Below are 15,715 nucleotides of genomic sequence, written 5' to 3' on the forward strand. Positions count from 1 at the left end.
GAATAGCAGACAGAGCAGCTCATAAAGCAACATTTATGCATCATTTATGTGCTTGTTTATTGTTCTGGAGCTGTGATCTTAAAAATAAATAGGTTTTTTTTATTACTCCTTTAAAATATTTCATTCCAGTCCCAATTGACAGAATAACCTGTAGTTTTAAAAACTCAACAGAAGCCATGAGGGCCCCATTCAGACTGGGACTGTGGTCCTGGGGATATTTAGCTAGTACCTGCCATGCCATATTCCTAAGTTGCTACTTGCATCATAAAGGTACAGGGACCCCTGACCATTAGGTCCAGTTGTGACCAACTCTGGGGTTGCGCGCTCATCTCGCGTTATTGGCTGAGGGAGCCGGTGTACAGCTTCCAGGTCATGTGGCCAGCAATATAAAGCCGCTTCTGGTGAACCAGAGCAGCACATGGAAACGCCGTTTACCTTCCCACCGGAGCGGTACCTATTTATCTACTTGCACTTTGACGTGCTTTCGAACTGCTAGGTTGGCAGGAGCTGGGACTGAGCAACGGGAGCTCACCCCGTTGCAGGGATTCAAACCGCTGACCTTCTGATCAGCAAGCCCTAGGCTCTGTGGTTTAACCCACAGTGCCACCTGCGTCCCCACTTGCATCATAGGGGGAAATAAAAAAATGTCCATATGCTTGTAAGTTTTTCTCACCACTGCAAAAAGAATCTTCAAGGAATTGGGTAATATTTGACCTTCCTTCCGCTTCAAACCCATCCACCACACACAACCCCTTGGCTTTTTAAAAAAGAATAAGTTTGTACTAAGAAATTAGTGTTCAGGACTCTACAGGTGGCAAAGGGAATGATTTCTATCAAAATCTTCTTTCCCCACCCATTTTCAGTCCCCTAGATTTTCAATCCCCCCCCATTCTACACAAACTAGCTTTGAAAAGCTCTAGCCAACAGCATGAATGAAGGCCATACCTGCCAAGTCCTGGACTGCAGAATCTGGGACTGGCAGCCGCGTGACACTGGAAGTTGCGTAGACGCAACTTCCGGTATCGCTTTGCCCATCTATGGGCCCAAAAAATGGCCGGCGCCAGCAACGGAAGTCACGTCTACGCATGTCCGGAAGTGCGTAGACACAACCTCCGGTGTCGCTTTGCCCATCTATGGGCACCAAAAATGGCCGCCGCCGCCACGGAAGTCGCGTCTACGCAATTCCGGACATGCGTAGACGCAACTTTCTCCGCCAGCCCTTTTCGGTGCCCATAGATGGGCAAAGCAGGGAAAAAAATGGCCGCCGGCAGGAGAATATAAGGGAGAATAATGGGAGACGAAGTGATACAGGGGACTGCCGGGAAATGGTATGAGAAAACGGGGGTTTCCCAGGGAAAATGTGGTACTTGACAGCTATGATGAAGGCTAAAGATAATGCAAGGAATCATGCAGGATTGCTCACATAAGCAACCACCCTTTCTGAAATTACTGCTGGACTCTCCTGACTTTGAAGGAGCCAACACTGCCTGGTACCCTATCCAACCTCCAGTGTACATTTTGCCCATTGGGGATGGAGTAGCAAACACAGAGTGGGGTTGGCTTGAGGTGAACTGTGTTGGTGACTGTGTTGGTAGTTCACCATACCTCAACCAGTGTCATAATATCAACAGAATATGCGGAGCCGCAAAATGTAATGCCCTACAGACTACTATACCTGGTTTCTACATTCCTGGACCAGTGGGAGGCTGAACAACTCAGCAAATCACACACTTGGCCTCGCTGGAACCTGGCACCCTTATCTCAGAACATCCAGCAGTGAGGGATGCGCTCCTCAAGACATGAGACCAAGCAGTGTGTAACTTAAGACGAACAAACTGTGCTTACTTTGATTCTGCTAGCAAACAGTCCTGGAGGGATGTTTCCTTCTTGTCTGAATTCTCACAACATCCCCAACTCTAGTGGAAATACTGGTAGGAGCTTTGGGAAGTTTGTTTGTAAGAAAGGATGTCTTCAAAGAAGCCATTGTCACCTACTACCCTGCTTCATCACACCCACTCCCCACCCCAAAAATCTTTTCCCCTTAGGATAGGATAGTGGGTAGTGAAAGAGGATGGGACCCTGGAGCATTTCCATGGAATGATGGAGAGGGGAAGCCCTCGTGCTTTTTGGAGAATCCAAATGAAACATCTAAACGACTCATTCTTTTCGGGGGTCAGCAGTGGGATGTATGTGCATCTCTGGTGAAGGTTCATGTGGGGAACCTGGGAGAAATGAGAGCAAGCCCTTTCATGAACCATTTAACCATGGCATGGCAAGACTGGGACTACCCCCCCCCCACTCCTAGGTTGAAAGGATGCTGCTGCAGATGAGCACCTGAAGCTTAAAATCGCACCACCAGAAAGTTCTGCTAGCACCACCATCATTTATTAAATGCGTACGACTGCCCATCAACAAATATTATCCAGGCCTCTTAAAAGAGCAGAGTATGCGGGTGGCGCTGTGGGTTAAACCGCATAGCTTAGGGCTTGCCGATCAGAAGGTCGGTGGTTCCAATCCCCGCAACGGGGTGAGCTCCCGTTGCTTGGTCCCAGCTCCTGCCAACCTAGCGGTTCGAAAGCACATCAAAGTGCAAGTAGATAAATAGGTACCGCTCCAGCGGGAAGGTAAACGGCATTTCCGTGCGCTGCTCTGGTTCGCCAGAAGCGGCTTAATCATGCTGGCCACATGACCTGGAAGCTGTGCGCCGGCTCCCTCGGCCAGTAGAGCGAAATGAGTGCCGCAACCCCAGAATCGGCCATGACTGGACCTAATGGCCTGGGGTCCCTTTACCTTTTATGTTCTTAGAAATAATCACATGGTACTTGCCTTTTGGAATTTTATCATGCCAAGTGTGGCGCAATGGGTTAGTGTGTCCGGCTGTTAACCACAAGGTTGCTGGTTCAAGCCCACTCAGGGGTGGCTGTGAGCAAGATTCCTGCACTGTAGGGGATTAGGCCAGATGACCCTCTGGGTCCCTTCCAACTCTACAATTCTATAATTCTAAGCTGCAGTTGAGGGACCGCATATCTAAATGCACATTTATTATTATTATTATTATTAACAAAACAAAAGACAACCTGCTTTTGCACAGAAATCTAGGTCATCTAAGAATAGGTGAAGTGCTCTGATATGCTGACATAAGCCCCTATTTCATTCTGAAGTGATATAACCCCAGCAGAGCTATGACCATGCCACATTTTGAATGTGTTTAGTTGCCTGAATGTTCTGTCTATGAGCTGGCCAAATGGCTCCCTACCACCACCAGTGCCTTTGCCCATTAAAAGCCGGCAAGGGACAACTAAAGACACAAGAGTCCTCAAACTGCCAGCTGAACGTTTGTCAGTTCAACTCAGCTCAAATTAAAGCAACAAGCTGCCAATTTTAGATCGAATTTGTGAAAATAAGCACATTAACATTTCATAGCAAAGGTCAATTAACTAATTGAGTTTTATTTATATAAACATTGCCTATAATTTCATTTACAGAGGTAATTCAAGTGAGACAATAATTACAGAGGTCTATCTGATTAAATATGGTACAGTACCACTTTACTATCTAGTGTGTACACAGGCAGAATATTTCTGTTCTCATCTGTGAGAGGAAATGCAGCAAAAATCCCCATAGATCAGAACTGGAAGCCGCTATACAATGTGGTCATCTCAACAGAGTCAACCTGCAAATGCCCGCACCCTCTATATCATGGTCCCAATTTCAACTGCTCAGTGTAGGTCTGGGGAGACCCCCAATTTCTGTGATGTAAAGGAAAGTTGTGAGTTTGATAGGGATTCAAACCTCACCTAGGTCCTAGGGATGGGAGTGGTTCTGTGGGACAGGCTGAGGATTGGGTAAAGGCCTCAGTTGTAGGGAACCTGAGGAGTAAGGAACTCATGGGGAAGAAAGCTTGGAACTGAAGCAGAAGAAAGAGAGGCAGGCCCTAAAAGTACTCACATATTTAAAAGACTGGAGGGACTTAATGCTATAGCTGCTGAATCTGATAGAGCTCAGACCTATCCCTGTCTTGATGTACCTCCAAACCATCTCCAACTTCATCTGGCTACAGTCAGAATTTCTTTTTTCACTAACCCAACCAGTGTACCAATTATCTTGGTCAATGCACAAGCCAATTTCCAGGTACAAGGGCTCAGCCAATACTGTTCTCAGAGGATAGATTTACTCACAATTGCTGCGAGTGCAAGCCTCCAACAGTTAATGTGAACAACAAAGCTGCCGTTGATTTTAATGGAACAGGACTGCAGCTATTCTACACACACCTTCCTCTAAAATGACCCGGTGCTGGCCATTCTTGGAAAGTATATCCCATGCTAGAAAGATGATATTAAGCCAACTTCATTAGTGCAATGTCTGCTGAGGGGGAGGAAACCCAGGTAAGTGACTGGGAAACGATGCCTGTCCACCCTTCATAGAACTGTCTGTGTTTTGTGAGTTTATTTATGCCTATTTCAAATCTGTTCCCATGGAAACTGAAACAAAACTGGCCACCAGCTGAGTCAGCTTCTACTGCTGCCTTCCAGTTATCACAATGTCATCTGTTTCCCTAGAAACTGATGTGGAAAATGATTTTTTATATATATAAAAAATAAGGGCCAGCGATTATTTTTATAGGAACACGAAACAGCTCTTTCAGCTGGCCCCAAGTCAGCTTCTATTTAAGCAAACAGTGGGTTTTGCAAGAGCTTTTCGAGGGGGCAAGATGAAACCTTTAATTTCGCCCATCATGGAATAGTGCCAGTAGCCAGCAGGCAGAAGATGCTGAAATGGACAGCTCTCACTTTCAACTTCTGGCTGCCTGCCTCCTGAGTTTCAGAATGGCTGGGTTTGCAAATGAGCTCTACCACGCAGACATGTTTGGCTTCTAAAGACGGGCATGATTAAAATAAAATAAAATGATGTACTTTAGATAGATAGTAGAAACGGATGGATGAAATTGCATTCAAACTGAGTAACAAGCTCTGCCTCAGGCGGAGCACCCTTAGACATTACCTTGGTCAATTACATGCTTTTATAATGTACACTCCTCCGATAATTGTGTGTGTGTGTGTGTGTGTGTGTGTGTGTGTGTGTGGCTAATTCAAGCTGTTAGTTGATAGAATTGCTTGGCAATTAGAATTTAAATTACATATATATGTTTATACATTATTTTTTATTTAAATTTTGACCTACATATATTGAACTCAAACATGAAGAAAGGATTTGCCAAAGCAAGGCTGGGAAACTATAAAAACCATCTGTATCCGAACATAGCAATGCAAACTATGTGTTGCAATGGCAAAACCTTTGATACTAATTGGGTAAACTGCTGTGATGGTATAGAAAGCTATTTATGAACATTCCAACTACTCAGGAAACAAAGCTGTTGGAACATCTACAGTCCAACTTCTATGAAGGGAAAGTAGTCAGTTTAGCGGTGAGATTTGTGAAAAGCTCTCCCCAGGGAGGCTCACCTGGCACCTTTGTTACATAGCTTTAGGAGTAACTGGGAGGGGGCAGGGAAGAGATCATATACAGTAGATAAACTAAAGGACAAGGAGCCAGAGAGAAGTCCTATTTGCATGCTCAGAATAATTCCTCACCTCATCAGCAAATTCCCATCAGCCCCCTCCTCCTATATGTTCAGATTCAGAGGAAAGTTTGAAGAGGGGAGCCTGTTGTATCTGCATACCTTAGGCCAGTGGTTCCCAACAGGTGGTCCGCGGACCCCCAGGGGTCCGCGAGCTATGCCAGAGGGGTCCGCAAGATGCTATTAGAATAAAAAATATATTAAATATATTTCGTATGATAACAGATTTTTTGTTTTGGCCGCTTCCTGCATGAGCAGAGTCTAGCGCAAAACTAGAATTAGATAGAGGCAGTAGTTCTGCTGTATGCCGTTAGGTGGCGCTTTACAAACACTACTATTTTGCAAAGAGGCAGTGTGCGCATTCTACTAACGCTCACCTCCCCAAGATGCTTTGCGTGCGTCGGCTTCATTTGTGCACTACTGCGCAGGTACCCTGTCTTCTCCATTCCCCTCCCTCCTCATTGGCGCACGCTGCCTTTGCAAAACAGTAGTGTTTGTAAACAAAGCGTTGTTTTTCGCGGAAGCTACAGTTTTGCGTAGTTAAAAATGGACCGTTGGTTAAAAAGTGGTTCGTTAAAACGACAAAGGCCTACAGATGAAGAGGAAGATAATGCATTTGATGTTCAAGCAAGTAAGTCAGTGACTCTCGAACCGATCTTGTCAGTGTCCATTGAACCTAAATCATCGGCGTCCCTTGAACCTAACCCTTCCAAGATCAGTGTTAAGTTTACTGGAAAAATTAGATTAGGAATTAGGAATTAGATTTAGGATTAGGAATTAATGGGGGTCCTTGTCACAATAGCGGCTCGATGAGGGGTCCTCGAGAAAATTTTGTTGGGAACCCCTGCCTTAGGCTTCTCCTGTAATATGGAATCCTAATGGCATGGGCTTCCATACCACAGGAGAAGCCTATGTGGACAGAGCTGTATTTACTCTTTAGATCTGAATCTGATTTTAGAAAAGGGTTAATTATCTCTTCTAGTGTCTTGCTCTCCATTTTCTGATAAGGGAGTAAATGCATAAAGTCTTGACCTCTATCATCCTCCATTTTTAACTATAGGACCTGGTCTGAGCCTTGTAAAATCAAAGTGATATTGTGAATGTGAGCAAAATCTTTATTCCATTTTAGGTTAGATATCACCATGTTTTCTTATTTCTTGTCCCTATAAAGGGTTTCATGATGTAGGCAAGGCATCTTATTTGCATTAATAAAATTAAGTAATTTTTTTTGGCCAATTATTAGCATGAGAGATAGGTATGCCTCTTAGTAAGACTCAGAATAAGTAAAGAAGGCGCGATAATAGAATCATTTTTGTTACAGAAGCTCTGCCCATCCGTGAGAATGTTAGCTTTGACCAATTTTTGAGCTTAGCTGTTAAATCTTTTATCCAAGGGAGTAGAGTTCATTTTCTCTAGTTTAGATAGATTCTTAAGTATATTAACTCTCAGGTATTTAAAGTAGGTGTTGCAGAGTTCCAAGCCAATTTCTTTGTGCCAATGAAGTTGTAGGTTTGGTGAGGTGTCTGTACACATTTACTCAGATTTGATGGAGCATGTCTAAACCAATAAGTTTTCATTTAGCACCTAAAGAGGGAGCTGGCTGAATTTCCTATAGCAAATTGTTCTATATTCTGGGTGGTATTACAGGAATGCCCTGTCCTTCATACCAGCCAGTCACACCTCAGATGGAGGCAGCGTACATTGCTGAATACGTCCAACTTCTTATCTGGAGTTATCAGGCTGACAAGGTAAGACGGACAAGGAGGCTCATAGCTCCGTGGTGAAACGGATGCTTTGCATGCAGAAAGCACCATGTTTAATCCTTGACACCCCCAATTAAAAAGGGATCTCAGCAGGCTTGAGAAATATTTTGCCTAGGACTTTGGTGAACCGTTGCCAGTTAAGAGTAGACAGTGCTGGACAAGGTGAACTCGTGGGCTACATGAACCCATAATAAGAAAGCTTCATCAAGTCCTGGAAGAGACTTGCAAAGTTCAGATGGCCGCATGCAGCTTTACATTGATAAACTTGGTATGAGAGGCATAAATTGGAGAAAAACAGCCAAGGGCGAAAGTGGATGACAGCAATGTTTGCTCCCCCTGAAGAACAGCTAATTGGGACTCTGGTGGGGATGAGCAATACAAATTGAGAAGCAGAATGAACTATTCCATTTCACTGTATCTGAAGAAGTGTGCATGCACACGAAAGCTCATACCAAAATAAAAACTTAGTTGGTCTTTAAGGTGCTACTGAAGGAATTTTTTTATTTTACTTCGATCCAGACCAACACGGCTACCTACCTGTAACCTATTCCTAAAACAGCTATCTATAATTCATAAATGAGGTCTCGTGTAGCCATTAATAAAAATATCCTTGGGAGTATCTAAAATTATAAATGGCCATTTTCTAAAACAATGTGTGCCTCTTACACAGGGTAATTATTTCATGTCTCATTTAGATCCCTAAAAATGCATTATTGCAAGTGAAATCTGGCAATGCTTTTGATCATATGGTCACATTAATTCATTGGCTTTGTGCTTCAAAGAGACTAATCTTCCAATGTTGCTACATTGATTGGGAGGGGATATATAGCCATAAGGTGTGTAGAATCATTGACAGATCGGTATGTTATTTGCTAGGCAGCACAAAAAGTCACCATTTTATAGCAATTATGAATAGGGGCTTGTTTTACAAATATCTTTCGATATCTGTTCAGCTGTGAAAATGGGTGGCTTCCACATATGAAAAGGAGCAGAGGTTCACAATCAATCTGCATTTGAAATTAAAAGGCAAAAACCAACTGAAGGAGAAATGGGATAGTTAACAGAAAATAAGAAGGAATATTTTAAAATATCAGCATCAGAAAAAGTAACTGGGACACTTAAATTAGCAAATATAGAAACACAAATGTCTGATGATTTATCTTCTGCAACCGCAAAGCAGCAGAATGCAATGACCTAGAACCTTCTCCCTGACAGGCTAATTTTATATGAGAAGGAAGTATTTTATATAGGGAGCATACAAACATTTGTTCCCCACCCCCACTGCAGTCTCAAACGGTACAACTCATCAACAGAGCTACCACATGAGGCTTCCTCTCGTCTATTTTAGTTTTCAGGCCAAAATTCTAAGCATGCTTTAGGAAGCATGAGGAAATTGTCAAACTGAATCCATTGGAAACTTATTTTAAGGAGCTGAACTGTTAAAAGATCCCCCCCCACCGCCTAATAGATCCCAGTATATTTCAGATCTCTCAAGTTGTGTGAATGTATGCAGCGTGCCAAGCAGCCCAGATCATTCTGAATAACTGGCCTTTAAAAATATATATTTTAGAGAGTATGATTAAATGGGCTTGATACAGTAATAACTAAAAGAAATTAAATTTGTGAATGTTATGCAACACATCAGAACAGATTATTTCAATGGCTCCTCCTGACCTTAAAATCTGTGTAGCTAAACCAGGAATACTTCAAAGGACTGAGAGGGAGAATAACTTAGAACATCAACCTTTCACTATTAATTACAATATCTTCTTCTCCAATGTTTCCACCAAGTCCCCTTGTACCATTTAAAACAACAACATGCAAGTTGTGAAAAAAGAAGATGTTTTAAATGATATTGTACCTTCACATATGGGTAGCACACTCATGAGTACAAGCGTAACCGCTTCCTCAGCAAATATCAGTAAGAGAGTATCTGATCTGGCCTGAATTGGACTTGTGTGCCTCATTTCTTCACAGTGTTAAGACTCCTCTACTTTTTCTCTCCATTTCCCTTCCTTTCTATTGCGCGCTGAGGCTGCTTGTAAGCCAGAGAAGATCTGTGTCTTTATTTTGATTAATGCGCAGGGTCTAGTATTCGTATGTACCCTTTGAAAAATTAGTGACCCTTAAAGGATGATTTGAGAAACACTGCCAATAGCACAGCTGCAGCTGGACTTTGGGGGCAAGGTTCAGAGCCTCCGAGCCTCCTGAAAGTCTACCTAGAGATCAGCAGAGAATGTAGTCAATGACAAACAAGCCCACTGTCAACTTCTAGCCTGACATGGGCATGGTGGGGACAATTTTGGTCACCACAACATCCTTTCTTATTTCTTACTTTTAATAAGAAATGAGAAGCAGTTGCAAAGCATGGATTGGAGCTGTGGGGAAAGGTTAGTTGTGTGCTTCACAATGGAAGTAATGCACATGACCATCGGAATGGAGCCTCCCATAAGAACATTAAGTCTGGGATCTAAATTTACCTGGCAGCACCGCTGATCATGGCTAATTGCTGTTCATATTCTTATCATCCATGAACTTGTCAAGACTCCTTTACTCCCACTCACATTTTTTTCTTAAGACGCACCAAATGTTGTAGCCTTTTGCTCACAATAGCGCTGAGCTACACAGCCCTGCATCTAGTTGCATGTCTTTGTCCATAATTGTGTACACCTGGCTGTAGGATGCAGAGTGATCATTTTTAATGAGTGCTGCTATTATTTGTTCATATCCCATCTATCACCCACTGTGGAACTGAAGGCAAGGAATAGCATCAACAGTTGTTCTTCCAACCAGGCACTGACCAGACTCAGACCTGCTCAACTTTAGAAAAAAGGTTGCTGCATCCTAAGTCTTGAGATCATTATCTGGGGACCAGCTTGCTAACTGCTACAGACAAGCTATCCAGGCAGAGCTTATTCATTTATACCAAGGAAGGGTTGAAAGAAACCAAGGTATGCTAATAACATATGCTCTTATTTTCCAAGAGAGACATCTTGTGCAGAAGACAGTTGCAGGAACACAAACAGATACACAAATATGTGTGCTGTCAAAGCAAAGCAAGGTGAAAAGAGAAACACTGGAAACGGGTGGATAAAACAGCAGCTGGGAGGCAGGTAATAAGTGCAGGAAAGAGTAAAGAAAAGAGTAATTCTGGAATTTTAAATGCATTTTCTGTTGGCAGAAAGCAGTAGGACCTATAAATGGATCTACATTAAAAAGAGAGTTTGGTTAATGCTAAATAACATTCCCTGATGTTTTAACACTACATACACTGTGAATAAACTGTTTTTTAAAAAGTTGTGTGCACTTTCATTAGCACTGAAAACTACCTCTTTTATTTTTAGACAGATGCAAAAATATTTGCCTATTCACTTATATCAAATGAATAAGCAAATATTCGTTGCCCGCTACTTCACTTACTCTCATTGATATCACCAAGTACTGTAGTTAAAACTGGTTAAACCCCACAGCTCAATGCTATGTGCATTTTAAATCTCCTTACTTGCCTTCACAACTCCCAGTCTGTGTAATGCCATAGCTGCCAAGTTATCCCGTTTTTAAAGGGATTTTCCCTTATGCTGAATAGGCTTCCTCGCGAGAAAAGGGAAAACTTGGCAGCTATGTGCAATGCTTACCTGCAGAATACATTGCAAGTGGATGTACACTGTGTGTCTGTTTGTGGGGGTGGGGTGTGCACATATGGCAAGGATTTTAAACATTGTTTTTCTCACTTCAAGAAGTGGCACAGATAAGAGTCTGCACAAAAGATAGTGTCTTCACTGGTGCTCTGATGACAAATTTTTCAGTTTCTTGGGGAGGCATTTGTTATTTATGTATTCATTTATTTTTAGGAGATTTATATACTACCCCCGCCTTTATGCCATAAAACCTTCAAGTCAGCAAACAAATTACAGCGAACAATAAAATCCAATATGCCGAAGATAAAATTAAAAACCACTAAATGAAAGGAAGGGAACAACACAAGTCAGTGCCAAATGGGTGACTCTGGGTAGAAAATTCCACAAACACAACATTACCATATTAATATCAGGGTCAGTAGCAGGGGATGCTGCTGTTGTCTTAAAGTGGTGGGGGGCACATTACTTGTTGGAGCACCCATCATTTTCTCTCCTCACTTGTCATAACACAGAATCACAGAACTGTAGAGTTGGATGTCAAACTTTACACAGTCCTGAGTGTGTAAAAGCCCCACATCACAGCAAATATCTATTTGGGCTAATGATATGTGATTATCAGCATTATCAGTATGTTTTAAGTGAAGCTGCAGACTTCCGCATCCCTCTAATCCTTTTGATTTATGTCCCAAGTTCACATCACAATGTTTTGCAATGAAAGAGGGGGATTAAACTGGAAACTAATAGCACAGAGACACTGGAGGAGAAGGTCCTTTCCCTCTGGTGACTGGGGAAGATTAGTAAATCATTCACAACCCAGTTTTGTAACTGAGTCAAAATCAACAGAAGCAGCTGGCGACTATGGGGCAGCAACAGATGTAGTTCCTGCCATTCTGTTTTTTCCTGCCTTAAATGATAAGAGAAGGAAATGGCCAGGAACTGTTACTAAAAAATAAAAATAATCCCAGAACAAAAGTTAACTAAATTCACTAAAAACACACATGGAAAAATGGCCCTCCTACTGTTAACACAGGTGATAATTCTCACTAGGAATTCTTCAGGGAAGTATTACAGCCATTGGTTTAAGCAGGTTAATTGCCCATATCTTTGAATTGTTTTGCTGGTGTTTTTAATTTAGCTTGAGTTACTAATGATTAATGCTTTATCCTGTAATCTAGTGAAATTAATACGCAAACATTGACAGTTTTATGAAGATGTACAAGAAAATAAAATGATAATGATAGAAGATATAAAATAATTTTTTAAAGTGCAATCAACCTCAGTGAGACTTGGATTGGCACCATATTTAAAAGATACTGAATACAAGTCCCACTTGCCAAGGGACAACTAGGAGGCCATCTTCAGGCTACCTCACCTGGCTATAAAGTCAGATGGGATAAAGGAGTTCTGCCAGTCTAAGGAGATTCAATATTCAGGTGAGGTAAGGCCTCCCTTAAGATAAGATATTAAGGTACCAGATTTCGAAGTGACTAATGTAGGCTGAAATCATTGCACTATTATACAGAAACTTATATTGACTGCATGTATGAAACAGTTACGGATGCAAATAAGTTCTCTTAAAGGCTATCTCTCCAGTGAGAACAGAAGGCCCACAATACCATTCTGTAAGTAATACAGTAAGTGGTCTTGCACAAATCACTGCAACACATTCATTCATAAGGGAAGGGGGGAATCAAGTTGTAGGAGATGCCCAAACTCATCAGGAACAACTCCCTCATTCTCTTAGAATGGTAATGGCACCCACCTGAGAGGTGCCAGAAATGATTCTGGCGAGTTCCAGATGAAAAATAAATAAATCCCTGGCTGAGTGCACATCTTCCATGAATTTGCCATCCTTACTGCTAGCAGATGTCAACTTTATTGTACTATTTATTGTACCTGCCCATCTATGGCAAAGTGATCCACAAGAACACAGAAGTTAACTATCTCTGGTTTAGAAATCTAACAGCACAGTTGTTGTCAATAGTATGAAGTACAATTAAGCAAGTACATTTCAAAACAAGTGTCTGGCTACTTTCTCAATCCTAGAAAATTATTTGGAGTGGTCTCTTGCTCATCTCTCACTCAGATTCTATATCAACAATATAAGCTGTCATTCAGAGAACACTGCATAGAGCAGAGATAGGCAACATGGTGCCCTCCAGATTTTGTTGGGATTGCAGCTCTCTCCAGCTCCGACCAGCATGACCAATGGGCAGAGACAGCACTATGCTGGTTACCTCTGCTGCAGATTCTCAGATAATGTTCATTTATTTACAAAGTGTCTATTCCACCTTTCCTCCCAAACAAGCCCGGGGTGGCAAGCAACAAAACAATACAAATTAAAAACATCTGAAAACAGTTTCATATCATCACAGCTACTAATTTAAAGGTTACCAGGAACACTATATTTCTGCCATAAAATGCTTGGGTGAACCAGAACGTTTTAAAATTCCTACTGAATGTTAATAATGAGAGCGAGAGCACAAGTGAGAGCTAGTGAGTGAGGCCTCAACCAGGGAAGCCATTTCATAAACAGGCAACTGCTCCTAAGAAATGAGTGGCTTCTTACATGCATCAAAATAGTCACAATCTCCCACAACTACCAGAGATTCTCCAAACCTACACAGTCACATTTTGAGCCTTAGTAAATGCTGCAACTTCAAGGGAGGGCTTTGCCCTTAAACCAAAAAAGCACCAGAACTCTGCTACTTTCACTACCATGTGATAAGAATCATGACATAGTAGAAGATAGGAAGCAGAGAAGTTAGAAAAGGTGGCACTTATGTTGATGCAAAAACTATTTTTGCTCACTTGTAAGCAAACACTGTAACAGAAAAACCATTTTAGATTAATTTTTTCAACATATTGATGCAACTGCACACAGAGATCCCCTTTCGCTAAAGAAGTTTTCAGTTTCTCCTGCCTTCAAGACCTTCAACTTTCTGAAGACTTTTCTTCCAGAGAATACATCAAGTATCATGCTACCAGGCCTGTCATCCTTGACCTTTATATTTCCAGGGTGACCTTTTGCAGGAGATGACATTAGAGGACCAGACATTATACATAAGTGAACTAGGCCAAGTAAAATAATGGATATTGCAATTACAATACCCAAAGATTCACAATAGCAATGGAAGCTTAGTTCTTCATATAGGGATTTTTTTTAAGCAGATGACTTTATTTTAAGTCTTCATTTTATGTCTAGCTTGCATTAGTTCCCCATGAATTCTCCTAATGGAGTCTGAAAATCTATTATTTATTGCAACACTGTCTCTTATAGACTCTTAGCAGAGAACTCCCATGTGTTTACAACATTACTGCATCTAAAACCTCTTAAGCATGGCAGAGATGCAGGACTGTATTTAGAGTGTAGATGCAATTTTCTTCTGTCATGAATTATTATTATTTTTCCTTTCCAGTCCACCCCCCAAAAAAACCATGCCTGACCTCTTTCAATATATTTTCATTCACTGTCTTGCATTGCAACCCCAACAACAAATGTGAAAATGGTAGAAGTTGTGATGACATACCTCCATGTTGTAATTTTCCACTGTCCTCCTCAAGGGATCAACTACTTGCCAGCAAATCAAGATGCAAAGATCTATCAGCAGCATTCCCCCAACTATTACCAGAAGCTTTTGGTCCTTAATGATCTAGGAAAGAAAAAAGCAGAGAGCGTAGGAGGGCATTCCCATATAAGTCTGAGATTCCTGTGGCGCCTTTCTTAAGTGCCATAAATAAAAGGTATGAAACAGTGCTAACAAGGCTTTTTAATTATGCACAAAAAAGGTCTTTGTGATACTGGAATACAAGAAAAGGTCATCTTGCAAGCTACATTTCCTGCTTGCCAGTGCTGTCTAAAGAGCGCAAACATCTAAATCATGCAGAATGAAGATAGTGGAACAGACAATAATACTCAGAATTAAATATATATATATATATATTCTGCATTCACAGACACATGCACACACCAACTCAGAAATACATTCATTAAAGCTTCCAGCAGAAGCTAGAGTTATGTGCTCAGTTCAACTTTTTGAATCCAAAAAGTGAAAGGCAGAAAATATATAGTGGCATCATCCAGTCCCATCTCTAAACACTGAAATAGCACATCGGTTTTTTAGAAACAAAATAAGGAAATGCCTTCCTGCCCTTTGAGAGGGCTTGGGGTGGGGGCAGAGATGGACCCTCTCTTGTGCTAGGTGCTTCATACAATGTGAGGCATTTTTCAGCCCATTTCCTAAGAGCCTTTTATGACACTCCAACAACTGAAGGAGGGGTCAAGGGCTTGCTTTGTACAGGATGCCAGGAAGGTGACTGACTGACATAGAGTCATTTCTTTATGTCATATACACAAAGCAGAAAATGATCTCTTGTGGCAGGGTGGGTCCTTTGCCTGTGTCTGGCCCCAGCAAATGCCCAGCTTCATCAACCTATTGCATCCCATCAACCTCATGGGACTAAAGCAGGGATGAGGAACTGGTCGCTCTCCAGATATTGCTGGACTACAGCTCCCATCATCCCTGACCACTGGCCATGCTGGTTGGAACTGATGGGAGTTGGCATTCAACAGCATCTGGAGGGCCACTGGCTCCCCATTCTTATATTAGGGTGAGGCAAAAAAGGGAAGACAAAAGAAGGTTGCTGTAATGAAAGCAGGAGAGGTCCAGAGAATGAACCTGAACCTTAGCTGAAGGAGCAAAGAAGAAAATGTCATACTCCTAAATAAGCCTGTT

General features: G+C 41.9%; 1 protein-coding gene across 1 annotated transcript in view; it reads right to left on the reverse strand.

The window, feature by feature from the left end:
* GABBR2 (gamma-aminobutyric acid type B receptor subunit 2) overlaps window positions 1–15,715 on the reverse strand; it is a 248,965-nt gene that overhangs the window by 52,832 nt on the left and 180,418 nt on the right. The window contains exon 13 of the mRNA XM_035124845.3: window positions 14,510–14,632. Coding sequence (XP_034980736.1) covers window positions 14,510–14,632 — 123 coding nt within the window. The remainder of the gene's footprint in view (window positions 1–14,509; window positions 14,633–15,715) is intronic.

Source organism: Zootoca vivipara, chromosome 8, assembly GCF_965207765.1.
Source record: "Zootoca vivipara chromosome 8, rZooViv2.hap1.1, whole genome shotgun sequence".
NCBI lineage: Eukaryota > Metazoa > Chordata > Lepidosauria > Squamata > Lacertidae > Zootoca > Zootoca vivipara.